General features: G+C 40.6%; 1 protein-coding gene across 1 annotated transcript in view; it reads left to right on the forward strand.

The window, feature by feature from the left end:
• Positions 1 to 201: 201 nt before the first annotated feature.
• Positions 202 to 25,073, forward strand: part of rims4 (regulating synaptic membrane exocytosis 4) — a 41,666-nt gene continuing 16,794 nt past the window's right edge. The window contains exons 1-2 of the mRNA XM_060867146.1: positions 202 to 821; positions 24,654 to 24,792. Coding sequence (XP_060723129.1) covers positions 725 to 821; positions 24,654 to 24,792 — 236 coding nt within the window. The 5' untranslated portion in view covers positions 202 to 724. The remainder of the gene's footprint in view (positions 822 to 24,653; positions 24,793 to 25,073) is intronic.

Below are 25,073 nucleotides of genomic sequence, written 5' to 3' on the forward strand. Positions count from 1 at the left end.
GTGAAAAGATGTGAAGTGAATGTTAGATGCAAGATTCTCACAGAGCCATAGCCCCAGACAACCCCCACCCCACCCTGTCATCCATGCTGTGATTGGCTGTTCCTCTGAATCCCAGCAACAGCTCTATGCACTCCCCCTTTTGCCTCCACAAAAAGCTTGCTGCTGAATGAACTGAATCAGCTTCAGACTGTCTGAATTGAACAAGCTTTTTCGTCTCTCTATCGTCCTTTTTTTCTGCCCTCTCTACATCTTTCACTTGCATTTTCTCCTGCTCAATCTGATGAGCTGCCTCGTCATGCCATCCATTTATATCTCCAGCATTCCAAGCAAAGGGGGATAAGAAGATCAGCCTGGACATCAAAAAGCAATAGATAATGCTGTCTGCAACAGCCACAGACTCCTGAAATGAGATTGTCTGCCATTTTTCCTGTTTTTTCTTTATCACTCAACCTTTCCCAAGGCAAAGGGAGTGAAAAAACACAACAGCATCGGCCATCATTTCTTGAGAGGAACTTTGGGATTCATTAGCCAAGTGGGGAAAGAATTTTGTAAATATTGCTCCTCTATTTTTCTGCACAATTTTCTTTTTCTCCTCCCTGTCTGCTGGCGAGGGAGCCGGTACATTTCTGCCAAGACGCCGCGTGCTGTACTCCGCGTGAAGAATGCCCAGGCGCGCCTGCCCAAGCCGTCGGAAGCGGCGCCCACGCCCGCCTCGGGACTCTACATGGAGCGCTCACAGAGTCGAATCAGTTTGTCAGCTTCATTTGAGGCTCTTGCGATCTACTTCCCCTGCATGAACTCCTTTGATGAGGATGATGGCGGTTAGTGTCTGTATGTGTGTGTGTATATGGGAAGGTAAATCACCTTGTATGTGACTATGTGTGGTAATTTTAAACTTGAAACCACCTGGAATGCCAATGATTCACAACATCATAGACAAATCTAGGGTTAAAGTCCATGCCTTAGGTCAGTAAATCATGAAGCAGAAACAATAATGCTTCTGGTGCATTCTTTTTAGATTATTTTAAAAATGTTTTAAGGCTTTCTAGCCATTTTTTTAATGTTTGCTGAAGATCATGTCAGCACATCTATCCAAACTCACTCTTTCAGTAAGACATGCTTGGATTCCTGGCTAATATTTAGCTTATGATGAGACGACACAATGTTGTCAAGTTGGCTCCATAAGCATATTCAGATTGCTCAGTGCACACACATGCAATAATTACATGTGATTTATGATTTCCATTTCTATTTTCTCTTTATCGTTTTAAAAAATAAGAAATATTACTGTGCTAGACATAATTATGTGTTTAACTTTTCATCTAATGTCCTATTTCTTTCTTGCACATGCACAGTATCTCCTTGGCCTCAGTGTAAAGTACTGTGCAGAGAATGTAGCATAGAGAATTGAGACACCATGTCTAGCCAGCAATCATTTCTGATCTCTAACACACACACACACACACACACACACACACACACACACACACACACATGCACACAGACTCTGTCTCTCTTAGTGTATGTGCTAGACAACTTATATTTCACAAATGAGTTCAGCAATACATACATGTACCTTCTGAATGAATGCAGTTTTGAAATGAAAAAATGACATTAAGATATCTAATTTAATAATCAACTAAGATATCTAATCTTAAAAAAACATAATTGTATAAAAATCAATATATAGCAATTATTTTACAACTTAAAAATGTAAAATATTTTCTGTAATAACATTGCTTAATTATCACTGGTTATTCAGAAAAAATACAAATTGCAAAAATGGATTCTTTATATTATATTACATTACGTTTGCCTTAGCATAAACTAATGTATATGTATAGTAAATTCCCAAAACAATATCCTAGAACTGGAAATTCATGGTAGCATTGTGGCACAGTGTCATTGTATATATTTGGGATTCTTCTTGGTTCTATAGTTTCCTCCAACCTCTCAAAAGCTTGCTGGTAGATTGACTGACTATGCTAAATTGCCACTAGGTTTGAATAAGTAAGATAATGTATTTGTATTTAGTGCTGTGAGATAAGTAAACTAACTTTAATTTACATTTGTATGTTATCAAGTCTCATGAGTTTTGTAGCACAAAATACCCCTTTAAACCAAGCCACAGTCTGCTGCTCAGTGTGACTCAGTGCCTGTGTGGTGACAGTTGCAGTAACCATGTTGTGTATGAATAAAGTGAAACAAGGACACAAAGGCAGACAGAAACAAGAGAGGTCAGAGTGATTGATAATGACTAGTTTCTAGCCACCTAGAGATTGCAAAGGACATGCTGACACACAGTTGGATGTCTTTGAATGTTTGTATGGTGATTTAGTATCTGGCTGCTCAAGATTGTGAAAGCTTACTGTGATGTACTCTCCGCAAAATAATATTCCCAACTTATATAGGTCAAATATCACTAAAAATGGCTTGAAGATCAAGTTCCATCAACAATAATAGACATAAATCATATCCAGGGAATCATGATTCAGTCTAGCAGTATAATGCCTGCTTACATGGGTGTAGATTTGGTTTGAACTTTAGGGGGGTGGAAGTCTTAATAGCTTCTCCATATTTAAATAAATAAATAAATAAATAAATAAATAATTAAAAAAAATGGGAAATTAACAGTTCTGTTATACCTAAAGGGCCATGACATCAATTCCATTGCTTATCTACATGTTCATCCATCTGTCTAATTTATCAATCTTAATCAGAAGCATTTATGATCAAATGATTGTTTCATTAAAGCAAATTACTCAGGGCACAATGATAGACCAAATGAATGCACACCATAACTAACTGAAAATTATAAACATGATTTATTATGAGACTTATGGGAATATCTATAATAATTTCTTACAAGTAAAACATGTAGTCAGCTCTTCACTTGGGATCAATACAAGTGGGGAAAAAGGTAGAAAGTAAATAAAAGGAATGGAAACATTGGGGCATCAACTAGTGTTGATTTGAGGATGTTAACACCGGATGACTTCAGATATTTGACAACATAGCAATATAAAATAAAACTGTGCGATCACAACAGAAGATGTTCAGAGGTCCAGTGTGAATTTTCTTGTGTTGGGATTATAACTATTAAAATTAAATGCAGATAAAATAACAAGTTGGGTTAAACTTGATAAAGCTTGTACGGTAAAAAAAAAAAGTGGCATGACCCAGTTTCACTTGCTTGGTTTTTATTCTGTTTTTAGGTAGTGACAGCTTCAGAAATCGGCAGGGCCAAAATAATAAATAAAAATCCCTCTAACTGTAACTGAAAAGAAAAGAAAAGAAAAGAAAAGAAAAGAAAAGAAAAGAAAAGAAAAGAAAAGAAAAGAAAAGATCTGGCACAGACTTCTGACAAATCACTGAACAGTTTGTGTTTACAAAATTTACAGGGAAGCATATACAGCAGAGCATGAAAGGGCTAGGACAACACAATCACTATAACATGCAATGTATCAAATACATTTACATACTCTTCTCTTTTGGCTCTCAACGAAGGCGGTCGCATTTTCTCTCCCTCTCCTCCCCCTTAATTTCCCTGCTTTGCTCCTCTCATCTTGTCTATTGTCTTATACTTTGAGAGACTCTCTCCGCACTGCTCTCCAAACTAAAAATAGCATGGATTTGATAAACTGGTCTCTCAATGAAATTGACACCATCTTCTCGACGAGAAGCTTGGGTTCGTGGGAACCTGACTGCCCTGCTGGAACGTTTGCAGCTGGCTATACGATGGACGCGTGGGAGAGGTGGCGGGTCGTGTGTCTGGCGGGTCGTGTGTGTGCCCTTCATGATTGATGCAGTGGGCAGAGCGGTCAGCACTGAGGCTGGGACTATTAACCGCAATATGGATAACATCATGGTGAAGCTCACTGCTTTGGATACTGCTTTGGATAACATCACGGAGAAGCTCACTGCTTTGGAAAGGAAAATAGATCGATTTGGAGACCAGAATGGACTAAGAGAGTAGTTGTGTAAATTGGAATGCGTCTACTTGCCCCAAGACCAAACAATCCCAAGCTTATCTGCTTTTGGCTCCCCTCAACCAGCACTGGCCTCGGCCAAGGCCGCTGTTGGAACAACAATTCCCCTGGATGAGCAGTGCAGCGAGATGCTCTTGCGTTCCTCCCCCCACTTCCACAGACACCTGCTGATTGTTGACTCTGTCTGGGACCTGATCAAGGCTGTCTCCATGGAAACTTGCTGTGTATAGCTATGACAATCTTGCGGACTGAGGCACCGAGATTTGATGCCGGGAGCAGCGACTCTCCAGGCCTACACACTTATATACATACACACACACACGCACATGTTTAAAGATATGCATTCACCCCCCACCCCAAATCCCACACCTTCGCCACTTTATACCGCCAGTCTGACAAGTGGGTCTGTGACCAGCGCCGAGGATAAAGGCTGCAGGACCTGATGGCTGTTTGCCTGTGCTGGATTACCTCCACCCCCACTCCCCTCCCCTGTTGCAAGTCATGTGTTTATGGCGTACTGTTTATGTGCTTATGTTGCTGAGGTGTTTTTCCTGTTCTTACACTGTACTCCCACCAGAGCATACATTTACATTTACAGCATTTGGCAGACGCCCTTATCCAGAGCGACGTACATAAGTGCTTAAATCTCTAACATTGAATACATTAATGCTGGCTCACTAAGTTACATACTTAAGATACCATGAGTTTAAAACATTTGTTCAAAATAGTCTGGGGGTAGTTTTTTCTCCTCCCTTCCCTCATGTTATGCTGTATTTCTTTCCAATCCCCTGTCTTCCTGTCCTGTCCCCACCTTGTCATATTGTATGTATTGTATGTATGGACAGGTTGATGGCTAATTTCTCTGGTACCTGTGACCAGTGACAATAAAGGCTACTACTACTACTACTGCTACATTTACATTTACATTTACAGCATTTGGCAGACGCCCTTATCCAGAGCAACGTAAATAAGTGCTTAAATCTCTAACATTGGATACATTAATGCTGGCTCACTAAAATAAACATGCAAGCCACAGCTCACAACATTTCAAAACAGCCCCGGGAAGTAAGCTGAAGAGGTAGAAATGCCTGCCAGAAATGCCCATGCAGCCAATAGGATGGGGGAGAGTCCAATAAAGTTGCAAGTGGGAAAGTGACACAGTCGGGGGGTGGGCCTGGAAATAATATAAACAGACACAAAAGACACCCAAATATACAATCCATTTTTTTGGTGGGGGCCTTACCTATCCCATACCCAAACCACTATTACCACTACCAAAACTTCAAATTCAATTCAAATTAAATTTATTTGTATAGCGCTTTTTCACAATTCACATTGTCTCAAAGCAGCTTAGAAACAGAAGAGAAAAAAGTAAATATATATATATATATATATATATATATATATATATATATATATATATATATATATACATATATTACATTATATATAAAATAACAATACTTCACCAACTATGGATTGGTTGCCCAACGGGAAGATTTACTCATGGCTTACAAGGAGCAACTTACTGAGTTGCAGACCACTAACAACCACTGAACCACTGAACCACTGGTCCTGCCAGGCCAATATCTACCGCAAGGACTCAATTGCACCTGATAACCCTGCTCACGGGATGGGCACTCAACTGGGCATCAGCGACCTGGGATGCGGCCCCTCGGGTACAAACTTCCTATTCACATTTTACCAGACTAATTCGAGTACCCAGCAGGTCGTTATGACATATAGTACAGCATTTACCAACCACACCATGCTCAATTCCCCTCAAGATAAAGGAGATGTACAACCAACCCATTGGGGTAAGCTACATTACCCACCAGATTGTACCCTTTATCCTTCAGGTTAGTCTTGGCCATGTGTATGAACTCACATTTTTCTTTATGAAATCTCCTGAAATCGCATTATTCTCAGATTCCCATGATCCTCAAATTTTGTCAGTAAAAGCAAGAACTCATATCTGCTTCCACTGCCTCCATCTGCCAGTATAAACCACATCCATAGAAAGCCCAAAATCGTCTTAGACTGCATTCCACCTGAATACCATGACCAGAGGGAAGAATTCAGCAAAGAGCGTGCCACCACGAGCGTGCCAGACTACACTCTCCATTGAACAGTAATGCCTCCTGACCAAAGAGCAGAATATACTCACTCAATACGCACTCTCACAGCCTGAGACCCATGCTATTGAGGATAACACAGAGGAGGTATTGGCTGTGGGCTTTATACATCCCTCCTCTTCCCTGGCCAGCACAGGTTCCTTCTTTGAGGAAAAAAGGATTGGGCCTCATGCTGTGCATTGACGTCCACAGACGCTGTCCCTGTCAGATATCCCTATGCCATTCCACTGATTCACCCAGTGGTAGAAAAGCCCCATGAGGTGTGAATTTTCATGATGCTAGACCTGAGGAATGCTTATAAGATGATGTGAATAAAATGAATGGAAAACATTTCTGACAGCCCAGGAAAATACAAGTACCTTGTAATGCCTTACGGACTGACCAGTGCGCTGGCAGTATTCCAGGTCTTCGTGAAAGAGATTTTCAAGGACTTGCTTAATCAATGCATCACTGTTTATATTGACAACATATTAATATACTCTTAGACTCTCACAGACAATGCTACCAAAGTATGAACTGTGCTTGACCACCTGCCCAACACCAAATGTTCTTGAAAGCAGAGAAGTGTGAGTTCCATCAAAGCACCATAACCTTCCTTGGATACGTGATCAGCAACCAGGGTTAAAGCTGTGACTGAATGGCCAACTTCTTTCCAGCATCAAGGTGTTGCTAACTTCTACCAATGTTTTATAAGACACTACAGTTTGGTCACCTCTAACTGGCTTGCTATGGAAAAGCCTAAAAACCTGCCTTGACAGAACCTCCCTAGAGGACCTTCAAGCACCTCAAACATTGCTTTACCCATTCTATGCACCCAATCTATGTTGTGAAGGTTGATGCATCTAGCTGCAGCATTTGAGCAGTATTCTCTCAGGGCATGGAACCCCAGGAAAATATAACACCTGCTGAAGGTGTTATGTTGTGGGTAACCATGAACTGCTTTCCATCAAAGAGGTGCTGAACCCTGTTCTTCACGCGATTTAATTTTACAGTGTCCTACTGACCCAGATCCAAGAATGGAAAGGCAGAAAGGCTGAGATATGACCCTACAAACCAGCTTGAGGCCCCCGAACCCATTTTACCCTCCTCTGTTTGTTTCCCCTGCATGCCGGGACAGTACATGTGAGTATTTTGATATTTTGTTTGACAATAATGTATCGATTCTCAAAAACGCAATATCAATATTAAAAGAAATCATACAAGATTTATTTAAGTTGTTTCATTTTGAGTTTATATCCTATCTGCTAGATGGCAGTCTTCTTTTCTCTGGACTAGTGACAGGAAATACTAGGTAGTGTACATATAATATAGTTGCTTACAATGGAGCCTGAAATATGGCGTCATTTCGGCATTTCGTTGCAGACACGGCACAAAAGAGATTGACAAATCATGCGGCGTGTAACATATGCAATGCCAACGTCAAATATTCGAAGAACACTACTAATCTGAGAGAGCACATAACAAGGCACCATTCCGATGTACCGCTAACAGAACAACAGCAGCAAACAGCTAACATTAAAAGAGTGGATCCTCTTTAACTCACTCTGGAGCAAGCTCACATGTCAAAGTTACCACCAACCTCAACACATGCAACCAAGATAACACAGTCAATTCATTATTTCATTTGCAAAGATATGCACCCTCTCAGTATCATAGAGAACGAAGGCTTAAGTTATTTGTTGAAAACTCTGGAGCCTCGCTACACAGTACCATCCCGATAGCTCATTACGGACATTGCTGTGCCCAACATGTACAAGGAGGTAAAAATGAGCATACGAGAATCTCAGAGCTCAGCTGAGAGAGTTGCTTTGACATGTGACGCTTGGACATCACAAGCAACTGAATCATTTCTAACGATAACAGTGCATTGAGTGGAATCTGGTCTTGTGTGTACTACAGACAAGATTGATACATGACAGTCACACGGGATAACACTGCAGAATTTCTAAAGGAACCCGTCAAAGAATGGGGTGGCTGTCTACTAGAAACCTACGTCTCAATCTCCCTTGTACAACACTCAGTCCTATAAGTATATAGCCCAGTCACCTACTACCTTTACCTACGACCCAATTATTACATCTCTCCAACCTTCCATGCCTCCCGTCTCAAACTCGCTTCACCACTCCCAAAAATGTTTGTGGAATTCTTGCTGTTTTTGGATTGTGTTTTTGAACTTGTTTGCTACACTAACTATCTACTTTGTTTATCGATTCCTTGCCTGTTTTATGAATTTGCTTGCCTTTTTGTTTGCTCTGTTTATTCTTTTTGTGTGATCAACATTTTATTATTCAGTTTTAACATAAGATGTACAGTTCACCACATATTCAGTAATAATTGTGTATTTAAGTGTATATACTGTATAACAAACATCATATATAACAAACATCATTTTTAAAACTATATACAATTGCCAAAGCCTTGAAACAAAAATAAATAAATACATACGACAGATACAATGACATTAGATTTGATGTTAAGACCCTTTTAGGTTATATTCTAGCTTAAGGTAAAATAGGCGATTTCAAAAGTGCAGCAATGACTGAAATGTCCATAGTTGAGCTTCGAGGTCCTGAAATTAGTATAACCCATTTTCTCCATATAAGTCTCCATATAAGCAGAATGTAAACTTCCTAGAGGCCCAGCTCATGTAGACATATGGGACAGAATTCTGCAAATTATTGTAATTATACTAAATGGGGGAATGATCACAAAGATTAGTAGTACAACAAATAGGTTGTACTATATTACCTGACCAGACCTGCAGGGAGTTAAATATAACTGATCCATGTATCTTATATGCTGTTTTAGGTTTAATTCCAACAAATAACCGATCTTCAATTCTATGAAGTTTTACAATTTCACATTCTATCAAGCGCCAGCCAAGGTAGTACAGAGTATTTTTCACACCAGGATATGAGCGATTTTACCTGAAAGGTTCAATAATACAATTTGTTATCAGGGAGCGCCAGACCACCAGAAAATTTTATCCGCTGAAGAGTACTTATAGGAATATGTTTTTGTTTTTTTTTACCATAATTTACTGCTGATCTGATCTAGCGTTCCAGTGAACTTCACTTTCAGAGTTGATAGATATATCAGGAACGGATGTAATCCCCTGTTCATAAACTGCCTTCTTACATTGTCAAACAATATTCTCTTCAGAAGCTGTTTCATTGCTAAAGTCAGAAAAATAAGCAGCTTGGATGTGCCATGGATTATTTCCGACTGAGGTCCCGGCGATTCATTATCTCTTGCTGTTGTGTATTAACCTCCTGTTTAACTACACGCATGTTAGCATTCACGGAATCCATCCGCTCTTGTAATGATTTGCTAATTTTGGCCTGGCGGGTAATGTCCTGTCATAGTTTGTTAACTGAGTTGGATCATTCAATCATGCTCTTTACAGCTTGGATTTCTCCAGAGAGTAGCTCCTCCATCACTTTTCTTACTGCCGATTTGACCTTTATTGTGAACCTCTCTTCTTGATCTTGCAAGGCCGTTAAAATGGTGGACTTAGCTGAGTCTTCTTTTGGCCCGTCTCTGCATGCCTTTTTGTTGTTGTGTCATCTCCAGGTGGTTTATTCTTTGCAGATTTTGATCCAGAAATTTTCAGGGATTCTTCAGTGTAAAGTAATCTGGATTAATTTTTCAATGTAAGAATATTATCCCAGAAATTTGGACTTTCGAGACGGAGCTCCATTCTAGGCATGTATTGCGCGTGCCCAGCCGCCAGAAGTCCCTGCTCTGTTTATTCTGTACAATAAAACACTGTGTATGGATAATACACCTCCCATTCTTGGTGGTTTATCACACCTAAATTGATAGTTAATGATGAATCTGTTTGTTGTGGGTCCTTTTCATAAGCCACTATTATCATATTTGCATAAATACTTTTTGCATTTGACATTTGCTGCCTGCCTTCTTACAGCTAATGTGGAATGGAATGTCTGCAGCTTGAGCACTTGATAAGTTGGACTTCCAAAGTTCCAAAGTAGAAAAAGTTTGTTTTCAATTTGCAACAGATACAAGTTCAATGTTCAATAACATTTTTGCAAACACAACTGTGATCTCCAACTGCCATTGTCAGTTATTCTGAGCTAAATGAACATTACTAAGTAAAGGAGTACACACAATGAGCACTTTATTAGGAACAGTTGTACACATTCTGTACTCATTCCTCCTCATCCCATTTTAATGAGCCAATCATGTGGCATCAGTGCAGTGCATAAAATTATGCATATACGAGCCAACAGCTTTGCGTAATGTTTCTTGGTGCCAGACATGTATGTTACAAGAATTTCTATAACTGCTGATATCCTGGAATTTTTATGCACACCAGTTTACATATACTTATGTAATAAATAAAAAACATTCAATGAGCAGAGTTCTGAAATAAGAGATGACCAGATGAGTTCAACCTGGCAGAAGTGAGTGTACAGTATATTGGAATATCACATACAAAAGACTATTGCTTCAACTAAAGTGAACCACTATTGCACATTTAATACACAATGAAACATTTATTATTACTGAAAAATATATATTGTTTCTTATTTGAATATTTTTGCAACTCAAACTGTTAGTTTTAATCAAATCAAAGATCAGTAAAAAGATCAAATCAGAAAATCAGTTATTTTTCCAAACATCAATGACCTGAAGAATTTGCACACATTATTTCTTTAAACCTCAATGACAAAATGGCACAAGAGCTAAAATAGTCTGGCTATATTAATATTAGAACAATTTTATATGCAGTCAACTATAAATAGGTCAACACCTTATTCCTTGTACCCAATTATAGTGGAGACACTGCCTGTCCATTTTTATCCTTCTACTCTTTTACCTATATTCTGCTGTTTTACTGTTAAGCCAAAATGAATAATGGCAAATGCAAATTTTTTTTTAGATACATATTTAATGTCTTAATTTTCATGACATTTGCAACTACATTCATGAGTTACATATAGGTATAATAACTTAAATATTAAAATATGAATTCAATTATGTATAACTACACACCATAATTCCACAATAGGGTGATCATTCATTCATTTATACATTCATTTTCTTCTGCTTTTCCTGGTCACGTTGGAAGAACAATACAACAATCTCCTCAGCTCCTCCTGTGGAAGTCCATAATGCTGAATTGAATGTCAATTCAGTTTATTTGTATAGTGCTTTTAACAATTCAGATTGTTTCAAAGCAGCTTTACAAAAGTGCAGAAAACAAAATAAATAAATAAATAAATAAATAAATAAATAAATAAATAAATAAATAATAAAAATATATTTTCTGCATTTAAATTATACTGTTTTTTATTTTCGGGTAATATTTTACGTTGTCGCTTTTGTTTTTTAAATTATTTACTTTTCTATCGCAGTTAATTTTATTCCTCTTTTTCGGGAGATGCTTTTTTTGTTCCCTGTTTTCAAACAGCTAGTGGCGGAAACACTCTTTGGATCTTTTTAATATTCTGATCTGTTTCAAGTCAAAGGTACGTAAGCATTAAGTATGGCAAACTTTCAGCTTGTCCAGTGTGTGAGCTGCAACATGTTTAGTAATTCCTCCATCATTAGCGTTAATTTTACTTGTGATAAGTGTATGTTAGTTAGATCCCTGACGGAGAAGATCTTAACTTTAGAGGTGCTTATCCAGACACTAGAGAGGGACAGCGATAGTAGTGTAGTTTCTGTAGGGAAAAATCTGGCGAAGATAGTAACCCTTCAACTCCAGCGTTAGAGCCCTCACAGCGGTTCAAATGGGTGACAACTCGACTTCACATGTCTAACAGGTTTGCTCTCCTCAGTGAAGCACCCGCTGAGAAACCTGAAAGAGCTCTGGTTATAGGAGACTCCATCTTAAAGCATGTGAAATTAGCTGGGCCTTTAGGGGCTCCAGCAGCACTGGTTAGGTGTATTCTGAGAGCCAGGGCGCCAGCAGGGTTTTAGGCAAGCATAGGTACTCGAAGGTAGTTTTCCATGTACTGTAGGAGCTAACGAAATACAGTGCCTTGCAAAAGTATTCATACCCACTGAACTTTTTCACATTTTGACACCTTACAACCACAAACAAAAATGTATTTTATTAGGATTTTATATGATAGACTAACACAAAGTGGCACATAATGGTGAAGTGGAAGGAAAATGATAAATGGTGTCCACATTTTTTTTTACAAATAAATATCTGAAAAGTGTGGCGTGCATTTGTATTCAGCCCCACTGAGTCAATACTTTGTAGAACCACCTTTCGCTGCAATTACAGTTGCAAGTCTTTTGGGGTATGTCTCTACCAGCTTTGCACATCTAGAGAGAAATCTTTGCCCATTCTTCTTTGCAAAATAGCTCAAGCTCAGTCAGATTGTATGACAACCGTCTGTGAATAGCAATTTACAAGTCTCGCCACAGATTCTCAATTGGATTTAGGTCTGGACTTTGACTAGGCCATTCTAACACATGAATATGCTTTTATGTAAACCACTCCATTGTAGCGCTGGCTGTATGTTTAGGGTCATTGTCTTGCTGGAAGGTGAACCGCTGCCCCAGTCTCAAGTCTTTGCAGACTCTAACAGGTTTTCATCTAAGATTGCCCTGTATTTGGCTCCATCCATCTTCCCATCAACTCTGACCAGCTTCCCTGTCCCTGTGTAACGTGTCTGGACCGGTCACTCTCACACACACAAGGACCACACGACCACTCAATGAAACTCAGCTCTTTTTACTGTAAGAAAAGAAATAAAAGTGGAGACACGGGGCGTCAGCTTCTCCTTCACCGGTACACACACAATCGTATATTGAAGGGAGAAGCGAGAAGGACATGCGTCATTGGCCTCATATGGAAGACGGACTGAGGCGACTGCATGGCACACAGAGGAAGCCCCACCGAAGTGTCCCACCAATAAAATCCCCTCCCCAAACAAAGTGGTCATCACCCACAAAAGGTGCCCTAAACACCATTCACCATTCTGAACTCCCATTCCCTTTTGGCCAGGAGGTGATTCAACAACTTCAGACGTTGAAATGTAACGATTCTCATGGACTGTCTCAGAAAGCAAACTGCCAGAATCACAACTTTCATCTGGGTTGACTGCATTGTTGCTCTCCTTGGCCTGATCATCTTGTGACCCAGATTGTTCCTGTTTTAATGACTCGGGGACTACGTCCAAAGACGCAGAACTATTGGCACTGCAGGACAACCCATGAAGATCATCAGAAGCTGCAGTCCTTTCCACCCAACTAGCAATCCGATCAGACAAAGAACACAACTCAGATCCAGGAGCAACATTATCCATAGACACACTTCTGCTGCTAAGGACAGATCCACCACTGTACTCAGATAACTCATGTTCTCTTAACTCAAGTGGCAGGAAATTCGCTTGTAACAACAAATTTCAGTGAACAGTTTTCTCCTGACCTGTGTTGGTGTTACGTATGCGATAAACGTGGCACTGGGGGTTAACCACGACTATCCTATAAGGCGTGGACTCCCACCTGTCAGCCAATTTTCTCTTCCCATGTTCACCTTTGTTAGCCAGCAGAACTTGATCACCCAACTCAATGTTACAACCCTTCGTCTTTTGATTGTACAACTCAGTCTGGCATTGTTGACTGGCATCTATGTTCATCTGAGCAACAGTAAGCGCCTCTTTCAGGTCATCTTTTAACCCTCTGGAGTCGATGAATGCGTATACACGTTTTGTTGCATAATCTCCTGTTAAGGCCGAAATTAACTTAAATTACACTTTCAGTTTCGATCGTACAGATAAGAGCAATACATCAATCGAATCTGTAAAGGGTCTACTTTTATTTGTATACACACATAATAACAACAAAACACTGTGCTTTTGTAGAATATAGAAAATAAACAGACTGCGTTCTCTGCCATTTCGGTCTTGGTCACCACTCTTCACAGACACATAAATAAAACAACCCAAATCTCAGCGAATACTTGCCTCAAATACAAGATAAATACTGTATATGCATAGAAAACTTGAAATTTCTACTTTTAAATAAACAAATTCAAGTCAAAAACAAATAATCTATTTTTATGTAATCTGTAAGAAAGTAAGGAGTGGTCCGGTTTCTCCTGTTTCGCCTAATTATAGCTAATGTGTTCCCGCCTACCTCTGAGCACACTGTTCATATGCAAATGAACTAAGGTGATTCAGTTAATCACGTACACGCCCCCGAAACACAGGAATGACTCAGTACATGAAATCCGGACCTGTGTGGTTGGAAATGCCTTGGAAATGCCAGGCATGTGATGTTCACTTGTGTGTTCAGCTGAAAAGGAACTGTTTCCTAGAGTGGCACAAAGATGTATAACTGTTCAATTCTGGGTACTATGTGACAGAGTAGGTTAGTGGGCTTCTACAAACCTTACACCCTTTTTTTATCTTGCACTCTTCCCGTTGACACTTTTTGTTGCACAGTTTTGCCCTGATTGTGTCTTCTGTGTTATTACTAACTTCTAAAGTTATTTTGTGTGATAGTTAAATATTCTAAATAAACTACAAACAAAAAATATACACATTTATTTTGTCCTCACATCTTGTAACTCCTCTCTCAGTCACACACTTACCTGAAAGGCTCATTATGCAGCTCATTATGCGGGCCTTTGTCTTCTCAGGTGTGAATCACACTAATATTCATGATAGTTGACGCCTACTCGCATATGCCCTTTACAAACAAAAAGTGTCTTCGAAAATTTAAGTCAATATATTGTTTTCTGTGAGCGAGTAAACAAGATGATTTTCACAGAATTTTGAAGCAAAAACTCTAGGCTACAAGATCCAGTTCTCAAAAGTCCTGTGAACTAATGTTCTGTATGTGTTTTATGGCCTTATTCAAGTGACTTAAAATGTTTAATTTTTCAATAACCAAGCATAAACATTGTTTTCTCAAAAACACAATCATGTACATGCTTGTTCACATATTATTGTAGTCCAGTTTGTGCTGATTACAGTGATATTAGATTTTAGCCATTTATATCTTTATAAGCAACTGAAAAAAGCACAAATGTCAGGGTATGACAAAACTTCTCCAGGCCCTAAAAGTACCCTTAGACCTCAGAGGGTTAACCTCTTTACATATTTGTCATAATCAACAACGTCACGGTCTCTCTCAATGTTGCTGAACATCACATCCATGGGTAGCTTTGGGATCCTGCCAAACATTAAGAAAAAAGGAGCGTAGCCAGTAGATTCGTGCGCAGTACAGTTATATGCGAAGGTAAGGGTCTGAAGCATTTGTGACCACTTTTCTTTAGACCTTGGTGGGAGTGCTCTGATCATGTTGCCCAAGGTTCTGTTAAACCGTTCGACACTTCCATTTCCCATGGGATGATAAGCAGTTGTTCGCGACTTTTTTACACTGGCAACCTGCAGCAACTCTTGGATCAGCTGGCTCTCAAAGTTGGCCCCCTGATCCGAGTGGATACTGTCAGGAAAACCGTACACGCAGAAATAATGATCCCACAATTGTACCTGCCTCGCAGACTGGTCACGACATGGGAAAGCGTGAGCGATTCGAGAAAAATGGTCAGTCACAACCAGTACGTCCACATTACGGCCTTTTGAGTTTTCTGCTGTCCAAAAATCAATGCATAGTAGCTCCATTGGGCTTGATGTTTTTACACTCTCTAGTGGGGCTCTGCCTTCAGGCTCAAGTGTTTTACTGATGACGCAGCGCTTACAACACTTAACATACCTACGAATGTCTTGTTCCAGCCCAATCCAAAAGAACCTTTGCCTAGCCAGGTGTATAGTTCTACCTTGGCCCTGGTGTCCTGCTTCAACGTCTGTCATCACTTGCGTAATTAAAGAAGATGGGACAATTTACTGTAATCGTTTCTTTCCTGTCAGGTTATCTTTGCTTACGCGATACAGTACACCATCAAGCAATTTCAATTTGCCCCACTGTTTCAAGACCCTGAGTATCTTATACGTCTCACCAGCACGCTCACGACGTGAGGCTCTCTTGCCCCTGTTAACATAAAGCAAGACCCTGGATAGACAAGGATAATTTTGTTGTCTGTCTCGAAGCTCATCTAGTGACAGGACTGGTAATGGGCACTACCCAGGTGGCAACAAATGCTGGGTGTCTTGGGCAATCCAGGAGGTTGCTCTTGACTTGACTCCTGCTTCCCAGTCACTGTGACCTGCCAACAATGCAGACACCTCAACACTGGAAAGCGGACAGCGGTTTGCTGTTACACAAGGAGGGAACTCAGCGGTCTGGGTACCAGCACTAAGCCTGAATGCGTCCTGCACTGTGTCTTTCTCAAACTGCTCTGCTTCCTTAAGCAACACACTGTAAGGCTCATTCAACAATCTTTGACTGACCCAGTTAAGGACAAAGGGTTGGCGACTTAAAGCGTCAGCTACTATGTTCTTACTGCCAGGTATATACTTGATGCTAAAACGATAGGGTGCTAACTTGGAAACCCATCTCTGTTCACACGCGTCGAGCTTGGGCTTTGTAAGGATGTAAGTTAAGGGATTGTTGTCCGTCCAGACAACAAACTCATGGCCTTTCAGCCAGTGGCTGAATTTGTCGCAGACGGACTACTTCAAAGCCAGAAACTCCAGGCGGTGAGCAGGATACCTGGCCTGAGCGCGCATAAGGGCTTTGCTTGCAAAAGCGATTGGCCGAGCTCTACTCTCACCCTCTGCAACCTGTGATAACACAGCACCCAAACCGTCCATGGACGCATCAGTGGACAGAATGAATGGGTGACCAAAATCCGGATGAGTGAGCACCACAGAATTGATTAGAGCAGCTTTTAACTGCTGGAAGGCCCTACTGTGCTCCTCCTTCCAGTCACCAGGACTCAACTTCCTGAACACAGCCGCAAGCTTCCCCAGAGGCTTCTTACCCCTCGGCACAGCTGTCAAGGCAAACAGCGGTTTTGCAATGGCAGAGCAATTTTGAATGAACCTCTGATAATAGAGCGCCATGCCAAGGAACGATTTAATCTTTCTCTGGGATGGGGTTACCCCATCCTCCATCATTAAATCAGACTCAGTCACTGCTCCAATATCACTAACCATATCTGGGTCTGTCGCTACCCCTGAACTGTCAATGACGTGCCCCAAAAACCGCACGCTCCTCCTAAGGCAGGGGTCGGCAACCCGCGGCTCCGGAGCAGCAAGTGCTCTGCTGCGGCTCCCTGTAGATTTGGAAAATAAATATTTACTTTAAATTTATTTTATTTTAGTTAGTTAGTTTTTTAAAAAATGAAATTCTAAGATTATGATGCTCTTGTAACATTAAAATAAACCGTGTTTAATTTTTTTGTCGCTCAAAATATGCGTCATATTTTGTTTTTCTCAAAATCAGCTTTCCTCCGCAGTGGACAAAATACACAAGTCTCCATGTGCATCCAGATAGCAGAGCAACATCAGGAAATTTTGATCACCAAAGATGTTTGTCATTAGGTGCATAAAACTGGCAGGACTGTTGCACAACCCCTGTGGTAAGCGATTAAACTCAAAAAGCCCCATTGGCGTTGTAAAGGCAGTAAGCTTTTTGTCCTCCTCTGCCATTGCGATATTATAAAAGCCTGAGGTGAGATCCATCATGCCAAAGATTGTATTTCCGCCCAAGGCCGCCAAGCAGTCTGCTTGGTGAGGTAAGGGGTGGGCGTCCTTGATGGTCCGGGCATTAAGCCAGCGGTAATCAACGCAAACACTAAGATCACCACTTTTCTTCCATACCAGGACCAGCGGAGAGGCCCATTCACTACAAGACTTCCTGATTATCTCTTGCTCTTCCATCTCTGAGAGCACTTTTCTCAGTGTCTGATACTGAGCCGGAGGAACGCGCCCGATACAGAAGTCTAAACGGCCGATCATCAGACAGGTGAATCCTGTGGACAAACTCCTTGGCCTTACCGCAGTCTAGGTTATGTTTAGAAAACACTTCTTGATGCTTCTGAATCAACTGCAGAAGCTGGTCTTTCCAATACGGAGTCACCTCGCAGGACTCAATGTCAAGATCACTAAGACCAAGTTTCTGCAGTGCGTTGCGAATACTAACTTGAGAGGCGTTCACAGTGCCCCCATCGCCACGTTTGGGCTGCACGTCCAGGTCTTCAACTGCTAGAACGGGAGATATGTCTGCTATTTTAGTGTTACGTCTCAAATTGACCGGTTTATCAGATGGGTTAATCAACTTAATCGGCACCCATCTGTCTCCAGGCAATGTGGCTATAACACGGCTGACAAGAACACCTTTTTTATGAGTTTGTGCCCTGAGTAGTTCAACTAGCACGGCACTACCCACAGAGATTATGGAACTGGTCAGGAGTCTACCCCACACAAGGTGCTCCTGCTGAGGTAGAATCGTGACAGCTTGAGTAAGCTTAGCGGTACCGACAACGTTTGGGATGTTACCACCTTCCCATCTGTCATGCCCAGACAGCATACACAAAAACCTCTGAATCTCTGGTTCTCCTGTTAAGTTGGGCTGGTTCATAACGCGCCAATAACTTTCGGACTGCTTGAGTTGACTGAGAACATACTTGATGACATTAGTACCAACAATCAACTGGTCTTTTTGGCCAGGTAGGCACCACAACTGAAAACCCATACACATATTGACCCATCTTTAGCCGGTGGATACACTTGGGCTTAACCCGAACACCGCCACACCCTACAAGTAAAACATCGGCATGGGGTTGCACAGACTCAAGACTCCCGCATGTATCCAGTAGCCTGCGCTCAGTTTCTTCATTAATGGTACATGCCATAGAACCAGTGTGTAACAAGCCTCGGCAAGCGACCATATCATTCACCAACACATCGGTATAAAACAAACTATCAGCTTTTTCTAGCTTAGCAATGTTTTGGAACAAAACGACACTGCCACCTGACTCAACCCAACAACGGTTGGTATAGATGACCATCAGATCATCCTCACTGGTGAGAGGCTGACTCTAAACACTCACACTGCCCTCTCCCTGGTGTGAGTGGTCTAGTTTCCCTGACTTTCACCGTTCTGGCCCACACCCTCGCCAACAGACCTGCGAAACTGCTTACGTTGATGTCCATCCTCTAGACAATCAAGGCATCTTCTTTCTCTCATGCAGTGTGAACAGGTTGAATGAGATTGGTCCCCGCACACTGCATACGGGGATGCTCGATACCACGGTGATGTACGAGGCTTTGGTTCTGAAACCGGAGGGGTTGTGCGCTCTAACACCTTTTCTAGCATCTTCAACACACGCATTAAAGTGCCTGATTCTGTGACTTCGCTTGTTTTAGGGTGTGGACTTGCAGTGCATGCTGCAGAGGTTACACCTACACTTTCGTGTCCTATTGCTACCTGCGATCTGATGGGCTTTTCGGCAACAACAGCCTGATTTACTGTGACTTCGGGCGCAGATAAAAGTGGCTTTCGTGACTTAAAGTCTCGCTCATGCTCGTCGATGGCCTCTTGGACCTCCTCAGCCGACCATTTGCTTATGGGCTTACACCTAAAGACGTTGGAAAGATCAGGATTCGGACAATTCCTGATGAACATCATTGCAATCTCAGAGCTCATATTTGCCATCTTGCTACCACATCTTTGCAGGTGAATATCTGCTAGCTCAGCCACCACATTCAATCTTACCCAATAGTCAACAGGGTGCTCATTAAGCTTCGGCTGGGTCGCATAAAAATCGGCTAGCGGCTGGCATGAGCCAGGGCTTTCACTAAAGTAGCGCTGCAGTACTCCGTAGACCACTTCAGGGCTAAGTACAGCAACTGGCCACAGAGATGGTTCAGTATTTACATATTCATTTGTTCAATCCACTCTAGGATGGAACATTTGTCACCACCATCCCCTGTAAACATTCTTTAATGTCAGCTTTGACTATGAGGTTTAGTTTGGACAGATCAAGGCTTGTAGACAGGGGCAATGTGTTCGAGGGTTGCCGCTCAAACGATGGAATGGAACCAGGCAATGTCTGGTTTGTCGACAATCGTGTGACAATGGAGTCACCTACCTGGCTTCCAAGCTCACCAATGAGGTCACGTAGTTGCTGCGTAACATTGTCAGGACCAGCACTGGCAGGGGTGGAAGAATATTTTTCTCACTCAATTCATTATTCAGCAGGGTCGGGTCAGTCACTTATTCATAGAACAAGATACGTGGTTTGCCAACTACAGGCTCGGATACCCCAAACAACCCACGCCCACTGCCAATTTGTGGCGTCACTAAATCTTCATTCAACCCCCCTTCGGCCATGCTGTAAATTTCAAATAATAGAAAAAAGTTCACAAAAGAGAAACTTAAGCTACTTCACAATTACTGTATTCTTAACCAGACATGAGAAAAAAAACAAAAACTGAGAACAGTTCAAAGTGCACAAAGTGTAGAATTCGATGTGTGTGTGATGTGAATCGATAGTTTAGTTACTCAGTTCAGTTCAATGTCCAGACGGCGCCACTAAAACATCAACGATGAAGATCCTTCATCGGTCGGTTGCAGAAGCGTTGTGTTCTCATGTTGTTGAACCCCAGCAATCGGCTACAGCAGATCTGGTGCATCCGGGTCACGGCACCAAATTATGTAACGTGTCTGGACCGGTCACTCTCACACACACAAGGACCACACGACCACTCAATAAAACTCAGCTCTTTTTACTGTAAGAAAAGAAATAAAAGTGGAGACACGGGGCGTCAGCTTCTCCTTCACCGGTACGCACACAATCGTATATTGAAGGAAGAAGCGAGAAGGACATGCGTCATTGGCCTCATACGGAAGACAGACTGAGGCGACCGCATGGCTCACAGAGGAAGCCCCATAGAAGTGTCCCACCAATAACATCCCCTCCTCAAACAAATTCCCAAGGAAAAGTTCTGCTACTTTAAAATTATATCCTATGAACAATAATTAAAGACAAAATTTTGTGGAGTTCACTAAGAAAAAATTTAAAAATAAAAAAAATACAGGAAATAGACAAAGGTCAGGTTAAATTAACGAGTTCCCTTTTTACATCAGTTACACCTGCTGAAGAAAAGCATCCCCACAACATGATGCTGCCACCACCATGTTTCACGGTGGGGATGGTGTGTTCAGGGTGATGTGCAGTGTTAGGTTTCTGCCACACATAACGTTTTGAATTTTGGCTAAAAAGTTCAATTTTGGTCTCATCTGACCAGAGCACTTTCTTCCACATGCTTACTGTGTCCCCCACATGGCTTATCACAAAATGCAAACAGGATTTCTTATGGCTTTCTTTCAACAAAGAATTTCATCTTGCCACTCTTCTATAAAGACCATATTTGTGGAGTGGACAACTAATAGTTTTGTCCTGTGGACAGATTCTTCCACCTGAACTGTGGATCTCTGCAAATCCTCCAGCAGTTACCATGGGCATCTTGGCTGCTTCTCTGATTAATGCTTTCCTTGCACGGCCTGTCAATTTAGGTGGACGACCATGTCTTGGTAGGCTTGCAGTTGTGCCATACTCTTTCCATTTCCAGATGATGGATTGTACAGTGCTCAGTGAGATGTTCAAGGCTTGTTATATTAATTTATAACCTAACCCTGCTTTAAACTTCTCCACAACTTTATCCCTGACCTGTCTGGTGTGTTCTTTGGTCTTCATGATGCTGTTTCTTCACTAATGTTCTCTAACACACTTCTGAGGGCTTCACAGAACAGCTGTATTTATACTGAGATTAAATTACACACAGGTGCACTCTATTTACTAATTAGGTGACTTCTGAAGGCAGTTGGTTTCACTGGATTTTAGTTAGGGGTATCAGAGTAAAGGGGTCTGAATACAAATGCACACCACACTTCAGATATTTCTTTGTAAAAAATAATTTGGACACCATTTAACATTTTTATTCCACTTCACAATTATGTGCCACTTTCTTTCTGTCTATTTCATAAAATCCCAATAAAATACATGTTTCTTTGTGGTTGTAACATGTCAAAATGTGGAAAAGTTAATTAATGCACAGCCAGGACCTTTGATCTGTAGTTAGGACTGTTAAATATAAGATCTCTTGCGTCTAAAGTTCTTATGGCTAATGAAATGATAACTGATCAGAAGTTTAGTGTTCTGTGTTTAACAGAAACATGGGTCAAACCATCAGCCATGCCTAACAGGTGTTTTGCTACACTGTAGATATTGTAGCTCCACTTAAAAGGAAAGTAATTAGAGAGAAATAACTAACTTTAAAACAATCAGCTAGGAAATTAGAACGTCAGTGGCCTCAAACTAAATTATCAGTATTTCGATTAGCATGGAAAGAAAGCCAGTACCAAAATTAACTAGTAATAAAAACATTGTCAAAAAGCGCACACTATCTATTTGTAATAGTAATGACTTTATGAAATATTTCAATGGAAAAATTGATATCAGGCAAAAAATTTCAGACGTTTAATTTACTATCAAACAATTTGCTAGATATTGCTGTAGATAATATTGTCTGTTTTTTATCAGTACTTTATTACTCACCTCCAAGAGACTTATTTTCACTTTCTTCTTCAAAATTATCAACCTGCATACTGGATCACTTAGACACATGTTTCTTTAAACAGATAACAGTAGATCTACAACCCAAACAGTAGCTCTACAGCTTATCAAACTTTTGATTAAAAAACCCCCACCCCCACCCCATTGGCACCCCCACCCCCACCCCCCACCGTTGGGTGCCAATAATTTTCGAGCTAAGTGGCTAGTGAGGGTCACGGGGAGCCTTTGCCTATCTCAGCCGTCATCGGGCATCAAGGCAGGATACACCCTGGACAGAGTGCCAACCCATTGCAGGGCACACACACACTCTCATTCACTAACGCAATCGCACACTACGGACAATTTTCCAGAGATGCCAATCAACCTACCATGCATGTCTTTGGACCGGGGGAGGAAACCAGAGTACCCAGAGGAAACCCCCGAGGCACGGGTAGAACATGCAAACTCCACACACACAAGGCGGAGGCGGGAATCGAACCCCCAACCCTGTAGGTGTGAGGTGAACGTGCTAACCACTAAGCCACCGTGCTCCAGATGCTACGTCAGAATATCAGAATTTCTTACTGCTTTTTATTTCTCAGACAACACATTTCAGCATCACTCATTTCAACATTGTGTCATGTGCATGATAAAGTTTCTTGCTTTGCTCCACAGCCTTTCGTCCCTCTGGTGTTTGTCAATGATAATTGATGTTCAACCAATGTACAATCTAAATTTATAATTCTAATCAGCAACTCAAATAGTATTTCAAATGTAAATTATCAAAAATAAAGATTATTGCCAAAAATAAAGATCAATAGCTCGGTGCAACATTAAAATTGATATCTATTATGGATTAATAGCATCACTGACAAATCTATTTGGAATTTATAATATAATATTCTCAAAATAATATTTTGAGAATAAATTCTATTATGATTCCCTTCACATAGTAAGGAAATGAAGCATGATTTTATTCTTGAATACAGTAATGTTCTTATAAGGCACAGAAGCTGATTTATTCAAGGCTATCATTGTATGACCATCAGCAATAAGGCACAGCTTGCAGGGTTTCAAATGCAACTAATTTAAAAGAACATGTAATATATGTGGCATCTATCTACACTGTAAAACCAGACCACATTTATGAATGCCAAACTAGTAAAAGTAAATATTTTATCTGGCCTCAGGTATTTCAAGTGATGATTCATAGATTTCAGCAATGTTTTTGAAAGATTCTGTGCTTTTAATCAACACTTCTGTCTGTTGTATATTTCCATTAATTAGGACAAACATCAACAGCCCATATTTAGCTATACATTATGCAAAGATTATAAAATCAGTATGTCACTATGTCAGTATGCTTTGTCTAAAAATGCATAACAATGAATCTCTCTGAGTCATTTCCCTCTCAACTCTGTGTGTAGACAGAGACAGACAGAGGTATCTATAGACTCACACCGGCTTTATCTCCCATAGAAACCCCAGCGTCTGTCTATTGTTAATGTACAATGTTCTTCTGCTGATGAAATGTTTTAGCAAAGACAGCTTGGAGAGTACATTTGAAGAGTACATTACATCTTTTTAGGGGTAGGCTATATGGCTATACATTTTTGTTTGTACTCCGTATTGGTTAAGGAAGTGTTCACTGCAATTAAAAAAGAAATATTTTTAGGCCCTGGAATAAAATAAAAGCACACAACATCAATACATACACTATTTGTCCATTTCCACAGTAGATAAACAAACCAGTAAAATCTTTACTGGTTTTTGATTTGTTGATTGCTTTTGCATGTCTTGCACTGTTACTCTTAAGTAATACTTCTATACAATAACAGAAAAGTTATACGTTAACCAAAAGTTTGCTCAATTGAGTATGATAACTTGATGATATTAATAGGATCAGCTCTTCTAAAATCACTCTTCAATAAACTGGACTTTAATAATCACCTGATATGATAGCTCCAAATTTATGATGGTGGTATATGTTTTTGTTATCAGACACTGGGTTCAGTGATATTCAGTTACTTCAATATTAAAAGTTTTTTACTCTGGGTATTTCTCTTTCTGTTTTAGAGACAGAGGGACGGAAGTTGAAAAGCATCCAGAGAAGCACAGAGACAGGATTAGCTGTGGATATGCCCAGTCGCACAGTTCGACAGGCCAGCCATGAATCTATAGAAGACAGTATGAACAGCTATGGCTCTGAAGGAAAGTAAGTATTACTGCCCATCACACATTTCATGTCATTTCCAAGCTGTTTGCTGCAGTCTAATATGATATTACAGTATTCAATATTATTAACCAATTCATTCTTCTAGTGTTCTGAGTTCTGAATTGATGGACCATGGTATTTATATGTGGAACTGTAGAATAGTTTTGCAGTAGTGGTATTCTATTCCCCAGTGTTATAGCATATATTTATTTTAAACACAAGGGCAACCTATTTAATTCTGTTTTATTTAACCTGGCATTCTTTTTGAATTGGTTGAAATG

The sequence above is a fragment of the Tachysurus vachellii genome, chromosome 4 (genome assembly GCF_030014155.1).
Source record: "Tachysurus vachellii isolate PV-2020 chromosome 4, HZAU_Pvac_v1, whole genome shotgun sequence".
Classification (NCBI taxonomy): Eukaryota; Metazoa; Chordata; class Actinopteri; order Siluriformes; family Bagridae; genus Tachysurus; species Tachysurus vachellii.